Here is a 19,054-nt window from a genome sequence, read left to right as displayed (position 1 = left end):
TTCAACTAACATATTCAAGACGTCCTTATTATTGTTATCTTTTTCTATCCAAGTCTTAAAAGAACTTTCTAACATTAGTAATACAAACATATGTTTATTAGAGTGTTGTAGTACCTGGTTAGTACCACTAAAAGAAATAAAATAAAGCCCTTTACACAACTATGTTTTGTGGTGTACAGCTTTACCTGCACCTTCTAAGCTTCCTCTGCATGGGATCATCAATATTGATGATCTCAGCCTATCCATGGCAATCGCCATCTTGCACCAATTAGTATATCTTTATAAAGATGCATTGACTCATCAATTGACTCAATCTTTGCAGGACCACACCAGGAAGCACCTCTAGAGACTGTCTAGCGACAGCCACTAGAGCTAGCATTAGGCAGCAATGTAAACACAGCAGTTTCTCATAAAATACTATGTTTACACTTATGAGACTGGAGGGATTGTCTCTTTGCCCCAGACTCACTAGTGCCAAGAGTGTTCTTGGTCTAGTGCCAAGAGTGTTCCTTTAACCAATCTACATTTAAAAAAAATAATAATTGTTTGAGAATATATATCTATTAAACATTTAACATCTTTGTCTTCTTCTTACTCTTCACCCACTTGTCCTGTTATACATCTCTAAACATTCAAAGATTTTAGAGAAAAGGGAAGGTACCAGTGCTAGTATGTGAAATAGAAAATATATAATAAACCAATATGTGAAAAATTCCCACTTAGATTCAGCTGCTATCTCAACCCGATCTTAACTTTTTATGGAAATTGTTGTAAAACCAGAATATGGGTGAAGCGCTATATGAGTGGGTAACCAAAGTGAATATCTAGTGATGGAGACTAAAAATACAGGAATGATACCTTAGTATCTAAATTCACACTCAATTATTTATGGATTTCCTTTGTGTGTAAATTCACAAGAATTTCTTTAAGGGTTTCCTAGAAGTATAAACAAAAAAACCCAAACATAATGCAAACTGTAATACAGTAAATGAGTAAAATAGGAAGTTGTAAAGTTCCCACTCACACTTTCAGGAGCTATAGGGATATAGCTCAATATAAGCGATTTCAGAGTCCGTAAAGGCGACTCTTATCCCTTCTTTCAATATCTTCCTCTCTTGATTTCTGGAATGGATAAGGGAAATACCTCTGGTGCAATAACGTAAGTATATTATTCAGTGAAGAGTAATGAAAATAGGGTACTTACAAACCCAGAGCCTTCCACATCGGCTCTGATCAAATCGCATATGTGGATAAAGGACCACACTCCTTCTTTTCAAATAGCAGGAAAAATGCCAAAAGTGTATTTAAAAATTATATATAAACTTTATTATACTATATGTAATATAAATATAAATATAAAACTATATATCAATACAATAAAATAAAATACACTATATAGGCATAAAAAGTCCAGTTCTATCCCTTTTATCCTCTTTTATTTCTAAATGGGTTTATATTTATCTCTCCTGCATATATATATATATTTTTATTTTTTTTGACAATCTTTATTTTATTTTATTTTCAGTTTCAGGTATTACATATATGCGGGATAACAAGAAAAAAGCGCGTAACATTATTCGAAGAACTGTGTTGCAGTGTTACACATTGTACGTCAGCAAACAAATATTAAAGGGACACTCCAGGCACCCAGACCACTTCGGCTCATTGGAGTGGTCTGGGTGCCAACTCCCACTACCCTTAACCCTGCAAGTGTAATTATTGCAGTTTTTTTTAAACTGCAATAATTACCTTGCAGGGTTAAGTCCTCCCCTAGTGGCTGTCTATTAGACAGCCACTAGAGGGACTTCCTGCTTCATAGCACAGGTTTTCTGTGCTAGAGCGTCGCTGGACGTCCTCACGCTGTGTGAGGACCTCCAGCGTCGCTCTATTCTCCATAGGGAAGCATTGAAATTCATTTTCAATGCTTTCCTATGGGGTGCGCTAATGCGCATGCGCGGCATTGCCGCGCATGCGCATTAGGTCTCCTCGGCCGGCGGGCGAGATCAGTCTCGCCCACCGGCCGACGTAAGTAGAAGGAGGAGCGGCGGGGGAGGAGGAAGCAGCGACGTGGGACCTGTCGCTGCCCCTGGTAAGTCACTGAAGGGGTTTTCACCCCTTCAGCAACTGGGGATTGGGGGTGGGAGGGAGAGGGACCCTCCAGTGCCAGGAAAACGGATCGTTTTCCTGGCACTGGAGTTTCCCTTTAACTTTCAGGGCAGTTGAAACAGTAGTGAGAGACCGTCAACATCGAGTTATGTCAAGTTATCGGCAGACGGCATAAAAGTAATTATATAGTGGGCCAGTGCATTAGTATAGACATGTACGAATGCCCCTCCGTTAGGTCACAACAGGGTTGTCTATTGTCGTGCTGACCGTTGAGTGGCAAACCTTTTGCTGTCTTTTACTCTTATATAGCTCTGTGCAGCTATTGCCTCTGGTGTACTGTATGAGCAGGTAAATAACTGCGGGTGCAATTCAATTCTAAGGTACAAGATTTGTTGTGGTTAACCAACTTGGTTTGCATCGGGTTGTTTGCGATCTGTGTACCTATTGTCGCAGACTCCCGTACGGTCGTATGTCGTTCAGGGCATGGCTTCGATGAAATGTGGTAAGGATGTACACTCAGTGGCCTGTCTTTACTAACTAACAGTGGCAAGAAAGGAGCACATACCTAAATAGCCCTCAGGAGTGAAGTTGCTTCTCGTGATCGTATCAGGCCAGTTCCCAACCTGGACCTAACGGTTGGGGTTTGTGTTATAGGCTCCACATGTGTGTGCTGGCCCTCTTTTCTTATGTCACTGAAGACGCAAGGCGGCATGTGTCTGGGGTCCTTCTTACATGTCAGTGTCATATCCCTAAGCAGTGTGTGTGTGTGTTACTAGTTGCATTTGGCTGTAATCTTGCGGCTACCGTGGTCTCGCGTGTCATGTTGGGTCATGATACTAAGATATTGTGTGTCTCCATGTTATCTCCAGGACTGGTACCTAAGTCAATGGCTGCGTGTTTTAGATAGTCGTGGTTATCGTTGTCAAAATGTTGTTCCTTCCCAAGTCCCCTCCCTCCCCCTATGTCCCACAATAGCTTGTTGTGGTTGTGTTTAAGCTTGGCTGGTGCAGGTCTGGGCTCCCTGGGAGGATATCAGTTGCTCTCTGTCTAGACTCATTCTCTTGTAGTCCCGGTGCTCTCACTGTCTAATTCTTGGCCCGTGTATCTTAAGCGCCATTTATATCTTCCTATTCGCCCAGCACTCTAGTGAAGTGTCGGGCGCGTCCCTATATCGTGTGTCCCTGTTGTCGGAGTGTGTTTTTGCGTTTAGACTGGATACTTGTGTTGGGGGAGTATGGTGTTGTCTCTGTCTCATGAAGTCCGTGTTTCCCGGCACCCTAGTCTCTCACCAGGTATCTTAGGGACTTGGGTTGTTGTGTTTCCATTTCAGTGGTCTGTCGTCCCGTCCCCTGATTAGTCTAAGGTTATCGACTGTCTTGAGTGGTGGGGTAGAGGGGAGTGGGGTTAGGGGCAGAACCTCCGGCGGATGCGGTACCCCACCCTGCGCTCTGGCTCGTGCAATCCTCTTGGCCATGAAGTCCATCCACGGGAACCAGGTCAGGGCGCATTTTTCTGACCGACTTTGTAGGGATGCCGTCATCATTTCCATGTTGTATATGTGCTCCACCCTGTCGACCCATTGTTGGAAGGTGGGTACCGTTGTGCTTTTCCAGTGTGTTGGTATAAGTGTTTTCGCGGCCGTGTGCAGGTGAATGGTCAGTCCCTTTTTGTATTTCTTCAGTGGCACCTGCGTGTGGTTAAGCAGCATCGGCAGGGGTTGAAATGGGAGATCTGCATCAGTAATTTCTCTAATCGTTTGGTGTATCAACCGCCAGTATGGCGTGATAAGTGAGCATGTCCACCATATATGGAGCCCCGTGCCTGTCTCAGTGCCGCATCTCCAACATTCACCTGGTATTGATTCGTGTATATGTCGAAGTACGTCTGGGGTCCTGTACCAGTATGTCAAAATTTTATAATTGCACTCCTGGTATTTGGAGCTAATGCGTCAGCTGAAAGATTTTGTCCCATTCGGAATCTGTGAGCACTGTTCCCGTCTCCTTTTCCCACCGCCCAGTGAAGCCCACCGGTTTACTATCTCCATTGTGTTGGAGTATGGCGTATAGTGTTGATACACCATGTGTGAGGTGCCGTCTCTCTGTGCATAGTTGTTCTAGTGGGAGCACAGCTCGGTGTATGTGATCTTTACCGGCTAAGGTGTTGTTATAGGTTCTCAGCGAATGGTAGTGGTACTCGTCTAGTCGTGTCGGTCTAGTGTCCGGTAGCAGGTCTGCTAATGTTTTGAGGTTCGAGTTGGTGCACCATTGGCGCAGGTATGTCCAGTCTGAAGATATATATTTTTTATCTTCATTTTTACACCACTCACTTTTTATCATTTTATGCTATTAAGGGTACTCCTTTTCTATTGTCTGCATGTACTATAAAGGTTTTATATATATAATTTGTATTTTTTATGTATTCTTTTTCATATGTATATACTTCCTTATGTCATATAAGTTAGTGCATGGGAGAGAGTAAAATAATCGTATCCCTATAAATAAGCACAATGAAGGTTTTTATTATATGCATTCTTTTCTCTTAAGCCATATAAGCAACTGTAAGGGAGAAGGCTTAATCATACTTGAATGAAGAAATAATGTCTTATGGTAGTTATAAACAGTGTTTTATTATTTATCACATCTTATATACAAGGATTTACCAGAAATTGTAAATATTATCTATGGAGTAATTATCTAAGCCCATAATACTTGTGGAAACATGAGAACTATACGTGGAGTTATTGATACAGAGAATGATCCTGTCTCTCCCCCCGTTTTTCCTCTATGTCCATGCCGGTTCGCTTATGCGATGGGGAAGTTTAACCACCAATCGCAAGCTTGAACGCAAGCTGGAACGCACGAAACCGGAAGTGACGAATCGCAAGTAATACACGGAAATAAAGAACAAAGGAGGCTTGACATGCAGGGCGTCACCGTTGGCATGGTGATAGCCCGTGAAAATAAGAGCCGAAAATTAACCAATTTACCCCTGAAAGGGGTACAAATAGCAGGAACCAGTGCAAGGAGAAACAGACTTTTTTCACATCCAGCTGAGGAAGCCATCAAGGCGAAACGCGTTCTGGGAACATTGTGAGCAGAAAAGACTTTTGGAACACTGGACTTTTTATGCCTATATAGTGTATTTTATTTTATTGTATTGATATATAGTTTTATATTTATATTTATATTACATATAGTATAATAAAGTTTATATATATTTTTAAATACACTATTGGCATTTTTCCTGCTATTTGAAAAGAAGGAGTGTGGTCCTTTATCCACATATGCGATTTGATCAGAGCCGATGTGGAAGGCTCTGGGTTTGTAAGTACCCTATTTTCATTACTCTTCACTGAATAATATACTTACATTATTGCACCAGAGGTATTTCCCTTATCCATTCCAGAAATCAAGAAAGGAAGATATTGAAAGAAGGGATAAGAGTCACCTTTATGGACTCTGAAATCGCTTATATTGAGCTATATCCCTATAGCTCCTGAAAGTGTGAGTGGGAACTTTACAACTTCCTATTTTACTAATTTCTGTATTACAGTTTGCACTATGTTTTTTTGTTTATACTTCTAGGAAACCCTTAAAGAAATTGTTGCAAATTTACACACAAAGGAAATCCATAAAGAATTGAGTGTGAATTTAGATACTAAGGTATCATTCCTGTATTTTTAGTCTCCATCACTAGATATACAAAGATTTTATTATAGTCAATACAATGTTAAACAAATACACAAGTCAAGCCAGAAGACTTGCTTTTTTCCACAGTAATCACAAATATGCAGTGTAATTACTACCGCAAAGATTCTAGGTGGAAATATGCAAATTAGTTTAACAAAGAATCACATTTTTGCCTCATTCCATTTTAAATATTGATTCATTTGAGTCTGTGTTTGCTGTATACAACAGCTTTGAAAGACACCTTAGGAAAAGATGCAAAGCCAGTGAACCACTCATGGACAGCTGTTAATATTAATGAAAATCATCAGCATGAGGTTGGTTACTGGCTTGCTATTGAGGCTTGGCAGTACTTGTGAAGTAAAAAACAAAAAAGCTATGGTGGGGGAAAAAATGTGATTGAAAACCCCTTTCACCTGAAGTCAGTGGAAAGTCAATACATTGTTAAAGGAGCACTATAGGATCAGGAACACAAACATTTATGCCTGGCCCTGTAGGGTTAAAACCACCATTTAGCCCCCCTGGTCCCCTCATGCCTCCCTGAATATAGTAAAAGCTTACCTGTACTCAAGTCTGCAGCTGCTTACATGTTGGTAGCCTGATCCAATCACAATGCTTCCCCATAGGATTGGATGAGAGTGACAAAGAGGCAGATCATGGGCAGAGCCAGCACAATTCAACCACAGCCCTGGCCAATCAGCATCTCCTCATACAGATGAATTGAATCAATGAATCTCTATGAGGAAAGTTCAGTGTCTGCTTGCAGGGGTAGGAGACACTGAATGTTTGGATTCATTTTAGGCAGCCATGACCCAGGAAGGATCTCTAGCAGCCATGTAAGGAGTGGCCAGTGAAGTTATCACTGTAATGTAAACACTGCATTTTCTCTGAAACAAGCAGTGTTTACAGCAAAAATCCTGAAGGTAATGAGTCTACTCACCAGAACAAATTTAATAAGCTGTAGTTGTTCTGGTGACTATAATGTCCCTTTAAACAAATATCTGCACACCAGTCAAGCCATAAAACTTGCTTTTCCCACAGAAATCACAAATATGCAGTGATGTTACTACCGCAAAGGATTCTGAGTCGGAATATGCAAATTAGTTTAACAAAGAATCACATTTTTGCCTCATTCCATTTTAAACATGTATTCCTTTGAGTCTGTGTTTGCTGTATACAACAGCTTTGAAACACAACTTAGGAAAATTTGTTATTTTATTATGTATACCTGGCAAACTGCAATTAGGTTTTCCTTTGTATAGAACATACACTTACGATTGTAATTAAACCCCACTCACTTTTCAATGTAAACTTTTTGTGAAGTCCACAAATGTCCACAAAAATATATTTTTTAATAAAAATATTTCATTTTAAAATTAGCATTAAAAGAACACTATAGTCACCTAAATTACTTTAGCTAAATAAATCAGTTTTAGTGTATAGATAATTCCCCTGCAATTTCACTGCTCAATTCACTTAGGAGTTAAATCACTTTGTTTCTGTTTATTCAACCCTAGCCACACCTCCCCTGGCTATGATTGACCGAGCCTGCATGAAAAAAAAGCTGGTTTCACTTTCAAACAGATGTAATTTACCTTAAATAGTTGTATCTCAATCTCTAAATTGAACTTTAATCACATACAGGAGGCTATTGCAAGGTCTAGCAAGCTATTAACATAGCAGGGGATAAGAAAATCTTAAACAGAACTTGAAATAAAGAAAGCCTAAATAGGGCTCTCTTTACAGGAAGTGTTTATGGAAGGCTGTGCAAGTCACATGCAGGGAGGTGTGACTAGGGTTCATAAACAAAGGGATTTAACTCCTAAATGGCAGAGGATTGAGCAGTGAGGCTGCAGGGGCATGTTCTATACACCAAAACTGCTTCATTAAGCTAAAGTTGTTCAGGTGACTATAGTGTCCCTTTAAATCCTATTTAAACACATATAGGATTAGAAAAAATGTAAACTATTGTTTTCTCGTTAGACACTGGTAATTGGTGACATATCTATTAAATCCTAAATAGGCTCAATGTGTGTATTTACCTATATTTTAGTTGGTTTCCATTTTACGAGTGCAGCTAAAGGTTATCTGGGAAAAAACAACAAAAAAAAACATTAAAACTTGTAAACACATGCATTGGTAATATATTGTATAAATGGTTTATTTTTAAGTACTGCAGACATTATTTAAGATTGTATTGTTTGGGGAAGTGAAAATAAAATTAACCAGAAATGAATCATATGTTCTTTCAATCGAAAATTGATTATTTGGCTTTCCATCTTTGATTTTTGCTTTTATTGTTCCTGCCTGTGAACAAAACAATTTCTGATGACCACATAAACAAGAAATATGTCTCATTGTCCATATACTTACAATCAGCATGGGTTTTCCTGATTGGAACATTATTTACCTCTGTTCATTATCAAGGACAGGGTATGTCTTCTACCTGACTCGTTAGCATGCTTTATCATCTTTTATGAATGCAATATTTATACTAACTTTAAACCATTCTAGTTAAATAAAGCCACTGAAAATTAAATAAATAGAACTAGCTTTCTATTTTAGTACAAATGTTTCAAGGAAAGGACATAAATTTCATTGGCGCCTTTGGACAGTATATCTCGTCCTTTGTGCGAAGCAATACTGAGGATAAAATGCACGAAATTTCTAATAAGAAAAAGTAGTAGATGGATGACAGACAAATATTAATATATATTCTTGAATAATACAAGGTGATATGTAATCTAGAAGTTCCTTGTTTCTAGAATATATTGTCTCTTTTTCTAAAAAAAACACAGTTGTATATTTAAAGACTCATACAATATTTATGAAGACTATCATACTTATATATAATTCTCTACTTAGATCGTATTCAAAAATATAATATTTCCAATGTTCTTTTTAGTTTGTTTGCTAAAAATAAAATTGGAAATGGAATTACAATATTTAAGATTAAAAAAAGCCAGAATGCGACAACAGTTGAGTTGAGTTATTTTTTCAAAATGACTTGTATGGCCTACGTTTTGTACAACCGTTTTTAATTCACTATTAGTTTTAAATGAATAAACAATGTAATGTTGGTTAGGATCACACAAATAGCTAACTTACCTGTTCAGAAGATTCATTGCAATAATGTCTTATTTGAAAGAAGAAGCAGGGCAGACAACGAAGAATCTAAGAAATCAACTCATTGGCAATTGTTAAAAAAAAATACACAAATTGTCAGTCATTCAACAATCACACTTCTAAGATTATGCTATTACTGTTGCCTCCTTGTATGTTATGCTGATAGCAGGTAGCTAGTGATGTCGCAAACATAACATTTTCGGTTCGTGAACGGCGAACGCGAACTTCCGCAAATGTTCGCGAACGGGCGAAACGGGCGAACCGCCATAGACTTCAATGGGCAGGTGAATTTTAAAATCCACAGGGACTCTTTCTGGCCACCTGGACTGTGGCAAGCCGGAGGGGGATCCATGGCAAAACTCCCATGTAAAATTACATAGTTGATGCAGAGTCTGGTTTTAATCCATAAAGGGCATAAATCACCTAACATTCCTAAATTGTTTGGAATAACCTGCTTTAAAACATCAGGTATGATGTTGTATCGATCAGGTAGTGTAAGGGTTATTCCCGCTTCACAGTGACAGACCAAACTCCCCGTTTAACCCCTTAAGGACCAAACTTCTGGAATAAAAGGGAATCATGACATGTCACACATGTCATGTGTCCTTAAGGGGTTAATGCACCGCAAACAACCGCAAACAGTCCATTTGCACAACCGCAAACTCCCCATTTGCGCAAGGTTGGATACCAAGCTAGCCATGTCCCGTTCCTTCTCCTCACTGATGTCATTGAAGGACATCATTGATGTCATTGAAGGTCTCTTCCTCCACACAGCCACGTACAACACCAAGGGTCCCCGAAAGGTGACAACAAGCCCCCTGGGACGCCTGCTGTGTTTGGTCTTCCACCTTTTCAAAGCCACCATCCTCCTCTGACTCCTCTTCTTCAGACTCCTCTCTCTGCATTGCCTCTCTCTTCTTTATTATAAGGTGTTTTAAGTAGTACTATTCCTATCAGTTTAATCCCTGTTACGTCCCCTATCAGGGGACATGTATATAAGGCATCGATTTTAGGAAGCAGGAGATGGAAAAACATGCTTGGTCTGTCCTCCTACTTCAAATTTGGGGCACTGCGCGTGCAATCTAATGTGCCACCAGGTAGGAGTGGTGTGTTAAATAGTACTATTCCTATCAGTTTAATCCCTGTTACGTCCCCTATCAGGGGACGTGTATATAAGGCATCGATTTTAGGAAGCGGGAGATGGAAAAAGATGCTTGGTCGGTGTAATGGACCGTTTCAGCATAAAAGGGGTAAAAATCCGTTTAGGCGATAATCACCTTTTCACAGACAGGCACAGCTACTGTAAAAGCACCAAAACTCACGAATTCGGATATAAATGAATGCACCAAACTCCCGAACTGCATACAAGGGAATAAGGTAGCACTCCAACTGGAACCTCACGAATAGCTGCTAGCAGACGAACAGGAAAAGCAGACATCAGCTTACACTCCTAGCAATCAATCTCCAGCAGCATACAGTGAATCCCCCCAAGAACGAGACAAGGCTCCGTGTTGAGGGTCAAGCAGTGGTCTCAGGTGCTGGCACACCCAGCCTGGTTTTTATTACAAGTGTACACATACAGGCCACACCCAGGGGGAGGCATAAAATAACCAATAGTATCACGGGTGCAACCCACACATCCCCTCCCCTTAGTGTGACATATAATCCCATTATACATACAGTAAAAATACAGTTTCCACACATACTCTGTAACTTTAAAACCATACATCACATTCACATAAAAATATATATCCACAATCAATCCATTCAGGGGAACAACATATTAAAAATGGCATGAATCAGACCAGGGGTTCAAAAGTTAGTAAAAGTATCTTTTGTTCCCCCTGGCTGGCAGTAAAACATCCCCACAATGCATCCTGGTTTCCTCCCTTCTGCCCTGGAGATAATTGGAGAAGTAATCCAATGATCTCCCAGGTCAAAGACAAAACTCCATTACACATGTGGGGACCTAAATACAGGAATATGTTTTAAAATATATAAAGTCACTTTTATTACACCAAACACAGACATGTTACATATCCCCAGATAGCACAGGTCTGGGTGCACATTATTAGGTGAATGGCACCCAGACCACACGAATACAGTTTAATCGCCATGGAGCCAAAGTCTTTAATTACACGAATAGGCTCCATGGCATACCTATCTGGGTTACCACAGTTCACATAGAAATACCGAAGGTATGGCTGTTCAGCTACATCCTCACGAATGGGAACCAGGAGACGGACGGCTAAGCAGTGTTTGTGCAGATAAGTGTCCATTTATAGTACCATAGTTTAGGTGCCGAACACTGTTTTTAAAGGGCCCAATCTCCCAGGGCCATAGTCCAAAGGCAGCAGGCGGGCAACCAGGCTCCTCCAATGCAATGTGGCGAGATTGGTCTCGTCACATCTCTTACGAACAAAGAATTGATACAGTGAGAGGGGAAGGTGAACTAAACGGCGCTTTTACTTATAGACACAGAGGGTGTCTTAACAGTCGGTCCTCCGACTTCAAATTTGGGGCATTGCGCGTGCAATCTAATGTGCCACCAGATAGGAGTGACGTGTTAAGTAGTACTATTCTTATCAGTTTAATCCCTGTTACGTCCCCTATCAGGGGACATGTATATAAGGCATCGATTTTAGGAAGCAGGAGATGGAAAAACATGCTTGGTCTGTCCTCCTACTTCCAATTTGGGGCACTGCGCGTGCAATCTAATGTGCCACCAGATAGGAGTGGCGTGTTAAGTAGTACTATTCTTATCAGTTTAATCCCTGTTACGTCCCCTATCAGGGGACATGTATATAAGGCATCGATTTTAGGAAGCAGGAGATGGAAAAACATGCTTGGCCTGTCCTCCTACTTCAAATTTGGGGCACTGCGCGTGCAATATAATGTGCCACCAGATAGGAGTGGTGTGTTAAATAGTACTATTCCTATCAGTTTATTCCCTGTTACGTCCCCTATCAGGGGACGTGTATATAAGGCATCGATTTTAGGAAGCAGGAGATGGAAAAAGATGCTTTGTCGGTCCTCCTACTTCAAATTTAGGGCACTGCGCATGCAATCTAATGTGTTACCAGATGGGAGTGGTGTGTTAAGTAGTCCCCCTCATCAGGCCTTTTTTAGTCAAATGTATCGCCCACTGTCAGTCCCTTCGGGATCCATCCCTCATTCATCTTAATAAAGGTGAGGTAATCTAGACTTTTTTGACCTAAGCGACTTCTCTTCTCAGTGACAATACCTCCTGCTGCACTGAAGGTCCTTTCTGACAGGACACTTGAAGCGGGGCAGGCCAGAAGTTCTATCGCAAATTGGGATAGCTCAGGCCACAGGTCAAGCCTGCACACCCAGTAGTCAAGGGGTTCATCGCTCCTCAGAGTGTCGATATCTGCAGTTAAGGCGAGGTAGTCTGCTACCTGTCGGTCGAGTCGGACTTAAAAATCTCCGCATGTCCTCCATCAACAACACATCTGTAAAGTGTCCTGTCCTTGCCGGAGTGGTCGTGGGAGGAGGAGGATTACTTTCACCTCTTCCCCTGTTAGATTCCTGTTGTGCTTTGAGATCACCCTTATACGCTGTGTAAAGCATACTTTTTAATTGATTTTGGAACTGCTGCATCCTTTCCGACTTGCCGTAATTCAGTAACATTTCAGGCACTTTCTGCTTATACCAGGGGTCTAGTAGCGTGGACACCCAGTACAGGTCGTTCTCCTTCAGCCTTTTTATACGAGGGTCCCTCAACAGGCACGACAGCATGAAAGACCCCATTTGCACAAGGTTGGATGCCGAGCTACTTATGTCCTGTTCCTTGTCCTCAGTGATCTCTCTGAAGGTATGTTCTTCCCCCCAGCCACGTACAACACCACGGGTACCAGATAGGTGACAACGAGCACCCTGGGATGCCTGTTGTGGTTGGTCTTCCTCCTCCTCCTCAAAGCCGCATTCCTCCTCTTCCAGCATTGCCGCAGGTCCAGCAAGCGATGCTGATAAGGCTATTTCTGGTGGTGATGGTGACCACAACTCTTCCTCTTCACGCTCATCTACGGCCTGATCCAGCACTCTTCGCAGGGCACGCTCCAGGAAGAAAACAAATGGTATGATGTCGCTGATGGTGCCTTCAGTACGACTGACTAGGTTTGTCACCTCCTCAAAAGGATGCATGAGCCTACAGGCATTGCGCTTGAGCGTCCAGTAACGTGGCAAAAAAATTCCCAGCTCCGCAGAGGCTGTCCTAGCACCCCGGTCATACAAATACTTGTTAACGGCTTTTTCTTGTTGGAGCAGGCGGTCGAACATTAGGAGTGTTGAATTCCAACGTGTCGGGCTGTCGCAAATCAAGCATCTCACTGGCATGTTGTTTCGCTGCTGGATATCGGAAAAGTGCACCATGGCCGTGTAGGAACACCTGAAATGGCCACACACCTTCCTGGCCTGCTTAAGGAAGTCCTGTAAGCCTGGGTACTTATGCACAAAGCATTGTACGATCAGATTACACACATGTGCCATGCACGGCACATGTGTCAACTTGCCCAAATGCAATGCCGTCAACAAATTTCTTCCGTTGTCACAAACCACTTTGCCGATCTCCAGTTGGTGCGGAGTCAGAGACTGATCCACCTGTTCGTTCAGGGTGTCCAGGAGTGCTGGTCCGGTGTGACTCTCTGCTTTCAGGCAAGTCAATCCCAAGACGGCGTGACACTGCCGTATCCGGGATGTGGAACAGTACCTGGGGAGCTGGGGGGGTGCTGTTGATGTGGAGCAAGAAGCAGCAGCAGAAGAGGACTCAGCCGAGGAGGTTATGGAAGAGGATGGAGTAGGAGGAGTAGAGGAGGTGGCAGCAGGCCTGCCTGCAAGTCGTGGCGGTATCACCAACTCCTCTGCAGAGCCACGCATTCCATGCTTGGCAGCCGTCAGCAGGTTTACCCAATGCGCAGTGTAGGTGATATACCTGCCCTGACCATGCTTTGCAGACCAGTTATCAGTGGTCAGATGGACCCTTGCCCCAACACTGTGTGCCAGACATGCCATTACTTCCTTTTGCACAATCGAGTGCAGGTTGGGGATTGCCTTTTGTGCAAATAAATTTCGGCCTGGTACCTTCCACTGCAGTGTCCCAATAGCTACAAATGTTTTGAACGCCTCAGACTCCACCAGCTTGTATGGTAAAACCAGGTGGGCTAAGAGTTCAGTCAAGCCAGCTGTCAGATGCCTGGCAAGGGAGTGACTTTGTGACATTGGCTTCTTACGCTCAAACATGTCCTTGACAGACACCTGACTGTGGGCAGATGAGCAGGAACTGCTCAAGGCGAGAGACGGAAGGGCGGATAGTTGAGAGGGGGCAAGGAGGACAGCAGTGGTTAACGTGGCTGAAGATGCTGGACCAGGAGAAGGATGGCGGCTTTGAGTTTGTGTGCTGCTTGTACTCATGTGTTGATCCCATAGGCGTTTGTGATGTGCGATCATGTGCCTTCGCAAAGCAGTTGTACCTAGGTGGGTGTTGGACTTCCCACGACTCAGTTTCTTTTGGCACAGGTTGCAAATGGCATGCTGTTGTCAGAGGCAGACACACAAAAAAATGCCACACTGCTGAGCTCTGCAATGACGGCATTCTGGTGGTGGCAACAGTATGCGTTGATTGGCGTGCTGTCTGACTGACCCCGGGTGCCGATGCATGCTGTCTGACTGTGCCACTAGCTCCTTGTGACGACCTCCCCCTGCTTCCAACTCGTCTCCTCCTCCTCCTCTCTGTCTCCCAATCTGAACTTTCCCCCTGTTCTTCTTCTCTTCTAGCGGGCACCCACGTGACATCCACGGACGCATCGTCATCATCAACCGCTTCACTTGTATCTGACAACTCAGCAAAGGAAGCAGCAGTGGGTACAACATCATCATCATCACACCGTACGTGTGTAATGCTGCCTGACTGAGACATATCCCTGTTATCGACATCCTCTGGCAATAATGGTTGCACATCACTCATTTCTTCCAACTGATGTGTAAATAACTCCTCTGACATACCAAGGGAAGCGGCTGTGGTGCTAGTGTTGGTGGTGGCGGCAGGCGGGCGAGTGGTAACTTGAGAGGTGCCTGAAGCTAAGCTGGAGGAGGATGGTGCGTCGAGGTTCCGAGCAGAAGCTGTAGAAGATTGGGTGTCCTGTGTTAGCCAGTCAACTATGTCCTCAGAACTTTTCAAGTTCAGGGTACGTGGCCTCTGAACACTGGGCATTATTCTAGGGCCAAAGGGAATCACAGAACCACGACCACGATGGCCTGCCTCTCCCTGTCATTTTTTTTCCGATTAGTGGTACTATGCGTGCAAGCTACTGTGACAACAGATATGAGAGGCACTGGTGCGACACTGTGCCCTGGCAGGCCCTGAAACCCACACTCGTGAAGGAAACTGACTGCTATTATATTACAGTCCAAAAAGTTATTTTTTTTATTAAATGCAAGCTATTGGGACACCAGATATGAGTGAGTGGTGGCACTGGGCAGGCCCTGAAACGCACACTAGTGAAGGAAACTGACTGCTATTATATTACAGTCAAAAAAGTTTAGTTTTTTTTAAATGCAAGCTATTGGGACACCAGATATGAGTGAGTGGTGGCACTGGGCAGGCCCTGAAACGCACACTCGTGAAGGAAACTGACTGCTATTATATTACAGTCCAAAAAGTTTTTTTTTTGTTAAATGCAAGCTATTGTGACACCAGATATGAGTGGTGGCACTGGGCAAGTGGGCACAGTATGCGCTGCGAGCCTGACACACACGCTGGCAGACAACTAAATGCTATTCAATCTATTACAGTCAAATTTTTTTATTTATTTTTTTATTTACATTACTGTTACACCAGATATGAGTTGCACTGGTGTGACACTGTGCCCTGGCAGGCCCTGAAACGCACTATCGTGAAGGAAACTGACTGCTATTATATTACAGTCCAAAAAGTTTTTTTTTTTTAAATGCAAGCTATTGTGACACCAGTGAGTGAGTGGTGGCACTGGGCAGGCCCTGAAACGCACACTAGTGAAGGAAACTGACTGCTATTATACTACATTAAAAAAGTGTTTTTTTTTGTTTAAATGCAAGCTATTGTGACACCAGTGAGTTTGTGGTGGCACTGGGCAAGTGGGCACAGTATATGCTGTGAGCCTGACACACAGGCTGGCTGGCAGGCAGGCAACTGCAATTACATTACACAGAAAAAAAAAAAAAAAAGCAGACTGATGTTCTAGCCCTAAAAAGGGCTTTTGGGTGCTGTCCTTACAGCAGAGATCAGATGAGTCCTTCAGGACTGTAGTGAACACTGAATACATTAGCCTCGCTATCAATTTCCCAATCAAATCAGCAGCAGCTACACTGTCCCTACTCTCACTAAGAATGCAGCTTCACAATGAATGTAAAATGGATGCTGTGCAGGAGGTGGGAGGGTCTGCTGCTGAATGGCTGGAATGTGTCTGCTGACTGTGAGGTACAGGCCAGGGTCAAAGTTTACTCCATGATGACGAATAGGGGACGGACCGAACAGCGCATGTGTTCGCCATCCGTGGTGAACGCGAACAAGCGATGTTCGCCAGGAACTATTCGCTGGTGAACAGTTCGGGACATCACTACAGGTAGCATATATAGAACAAATACTATCCCTGTATTATCTCTTCATTGTATGCTCTTTTTAATCAGAACAGGTGGCATGCCGGCTCTATGGGATTTTGAGTTTGCATTCAACTAATGCTATAACAATTCCAACCAAGCATAATTTGTAAAACTACAAATCTTAAATGTATTTCTGCTTATTTTTAGGTTCATTTATTACGGAATGCGGGAGATGAGGTCATTATCACGGTTTATTATTACAAGGAAGCACCATCATTTCTTAAGCTCCCATTAGGTAAGACATTTTGTTTTTGTGTATATATTTATTGTTTTATTTCAAAAAATGTTTCTAATATATATGTAAATTGCCTTTTTAAGTCTCCTTGTGGACTGAATTCAGCAAATGTTACATTTTGCTAAAGTTAGCGCAATGCTCATTTGGATACAACAAAAGCACCATTAATTTCATGATAAGAAGTTATGTATTTGTAGAACAAAATTTAAAATGTATGTCAGGCCAAAGATTGTGAGTACACAACTTCTCTCTCAGATCAGCAACAATACCAAAGTAGGCTAACGGATTTGAAGTTGAACAGTCAGAAGTGAGATTTATGCACAAACCAATGGCCAACAAAACGTAACTTAAGAGTTATGCAATTTAAAATTCTCTCTAGGTTGTTATTTTTATTTTACATGCTCCATCTGGCTTTCTGGGCATGGCATATAAATGGACTTAACCCCACAACTGAAGGAAGGCCAAAGCAAGAATGCACTCATTGCACCATTTATCTGTAAATACCTGATTGTGCAAGTGACCTTATATGGCCTGCATATTTGCTCTGACCATAAAAGTGCAGCAGAGGTAACTATATATTTTACTTAACTCTGATACATTGTTCTCTCCAAGAACCACACTCAAGGAAAATAGGAACTGTAATTTCTAGACAACTGACAGTTCCGCTTTAAACAATGTCTAGTAAGTATTAAGGTTCTCAATGTATATATATAAAAAAAAAAGTATTGCCAACACCATTACACCACCAGCCTGAACCTGTGACACAAGGCAGAGTGGATTCATGTATTCATGTGATTTTTGAAAATGCTACTATCAACATGTCACAGAAATATTTGTGCGTCACCAAACTTACAACACACTGCCAATTTTAGTGTAAATATTCCCTCTGCAGCCTTAGTTTTCTGATTTAAGCTAACAGGAGTAAAACTCAGTGTTGTTTTAAACTCATGTTGCCTGTCCATTTCCTTCTTTAAATAAAAAAATAAAAAGAAAACACAAAAAAAGTCAATGCTTTACAATGTCCGAAAAAAGGTAGTCTACACAAAAGGTCTACACAACTAGACCACTATATTAAGATAAAGTGTTATTTTTCCTGCTAAAAGGGTTAGAAAAAGTTCTGATTTAAATCACCCTGGATTATTTATATGTATAAGACACTGTCAATCTGGTTATTTCCATAATGTTTTGTATTTTTTTAGCTGACTATGGGGAATTAAGAGAAATGACTTCAAATGGTAAGGGAATAAACATTGATCTTTCAAAAGGAATTAAAATATAACTCGTATGTTGATTATATCATCTGTATTCAGTAGAACGACATTTTTTATTGATCGTATTTATAATGTAAATACAATTTATATGAAACCTTGTTTAAATATCAAAGACCTGTATGTACATCCAATTTTCTTTGGAAATAAGGAATTGCTGCAATCATTAATGAGAGCTTAGCTGCAGTGTCTGTGGAGGAGCTGTTTGGTACGTGCCTGACAATACCAGCCATCACCTTAACTGTCCACTATAACAGGAAGCTGTACTGAGAGATGGAGCAGGGAATTATGTTTTAAGCCACTCCCCACCCTTGGTGAGAGGCAGGGAGATGGAACTAGAAGGGAGAGAGAGATGAAGATGAGCTGGAGGGAAGAGAGGGCCTGAGATATCAGCATCCAAAGTCTGGGGCTCTAGGCTCTGTGCATCCCCGGAATTAGTTAGTGAGGTGTGAACATTCTAACCAAACATTCCAAATGGGTTATCAGGGTGGTCCTGTCCACAGGGCTCTGTGTGCAGGAACGCCCCCTTGTGGTTGAATAGTAATCTGCAGGGTTTAGTGTAAAAATTACAAAAAGGGGAAAAATTACCAAGGGGAACACACATTCCAGGGGAGTACATCCACAAATATGTAGGGGCAATTCACGGTTAGGCAGTGGGCCCGCCACACTAATGTCAACTTTTCAGTCACTAAGTAGTAGGTTGCAAAATTCAGTTGCTAGAGTGCACATGTCAACGTTTGATCTATGGTTTAAATGTCCATGATAAATGTTCCTGGACATGGAGCCCTATTGTTTAAATCTGTTTCTTTCATCTTCTAATATAATTTAGGCTCACCTGACCCACCCAGTGAGCAAAGCAGTGGGACTTCTTCTCCTCTATTTGATAGTGGTTTACATCTAAATGGAAATACTTCTAATACGGTAGGTGGAATCCCTCCTTAAATATTATTTCTCATTTTTAATTTAATGCAGTTGAT

At 41.9% G+C, this 19,054-nt stretch overlaps 1 protein-coding gene across 1 annotated transcript in view; it reads left to right on the top strand.

Moving 5' to 3' along the window:
* SNTG2 (syntrophin gamma 2) overlaps window positions 1–19,054 on the top strand; it is a 539,246-nt gene that overhangs the window by 333,910 nt on the left and 186,282 nt on the right. Inside the window, exons 7-9 of the mRNA XM_063442215.1 lie at window positions 16,722–16,809; window positions 18,009–18,044; window positions 18,907–18,998. Coding sequence (XP_063298285.1) covers window positions 16,722–16,809; window positions 18,009–18,044; window positions 18,907–18,998 — 216 coding nt within the window. The remainder of the gene's footprint in view (window positions 1–16,721; window positions 16,810–18,008; window positions 18,045–18,906; window positions 18,999–19,054) is intronic.

This window comes from Pelobates fuscus, chromosome 2 (genome assembly GCF_036172605.1).
Source record: "Pelobates fuscus isolate aPelFus1 chromosome 2, aPelFus1.pri, whole genome shotgun sequence".
In the NCBI taxonomy this organism is placed as follows: Eukaryota; Metazoa; Chordata; class Amphibia; order Anura; family Pelobatidae; genus Pelobates; species Pelobates fuscus.
Note: the sequence above shows the minus strand (reverse complement) of the source record. Positions and strands in the feature narration are given on the sequence as shown.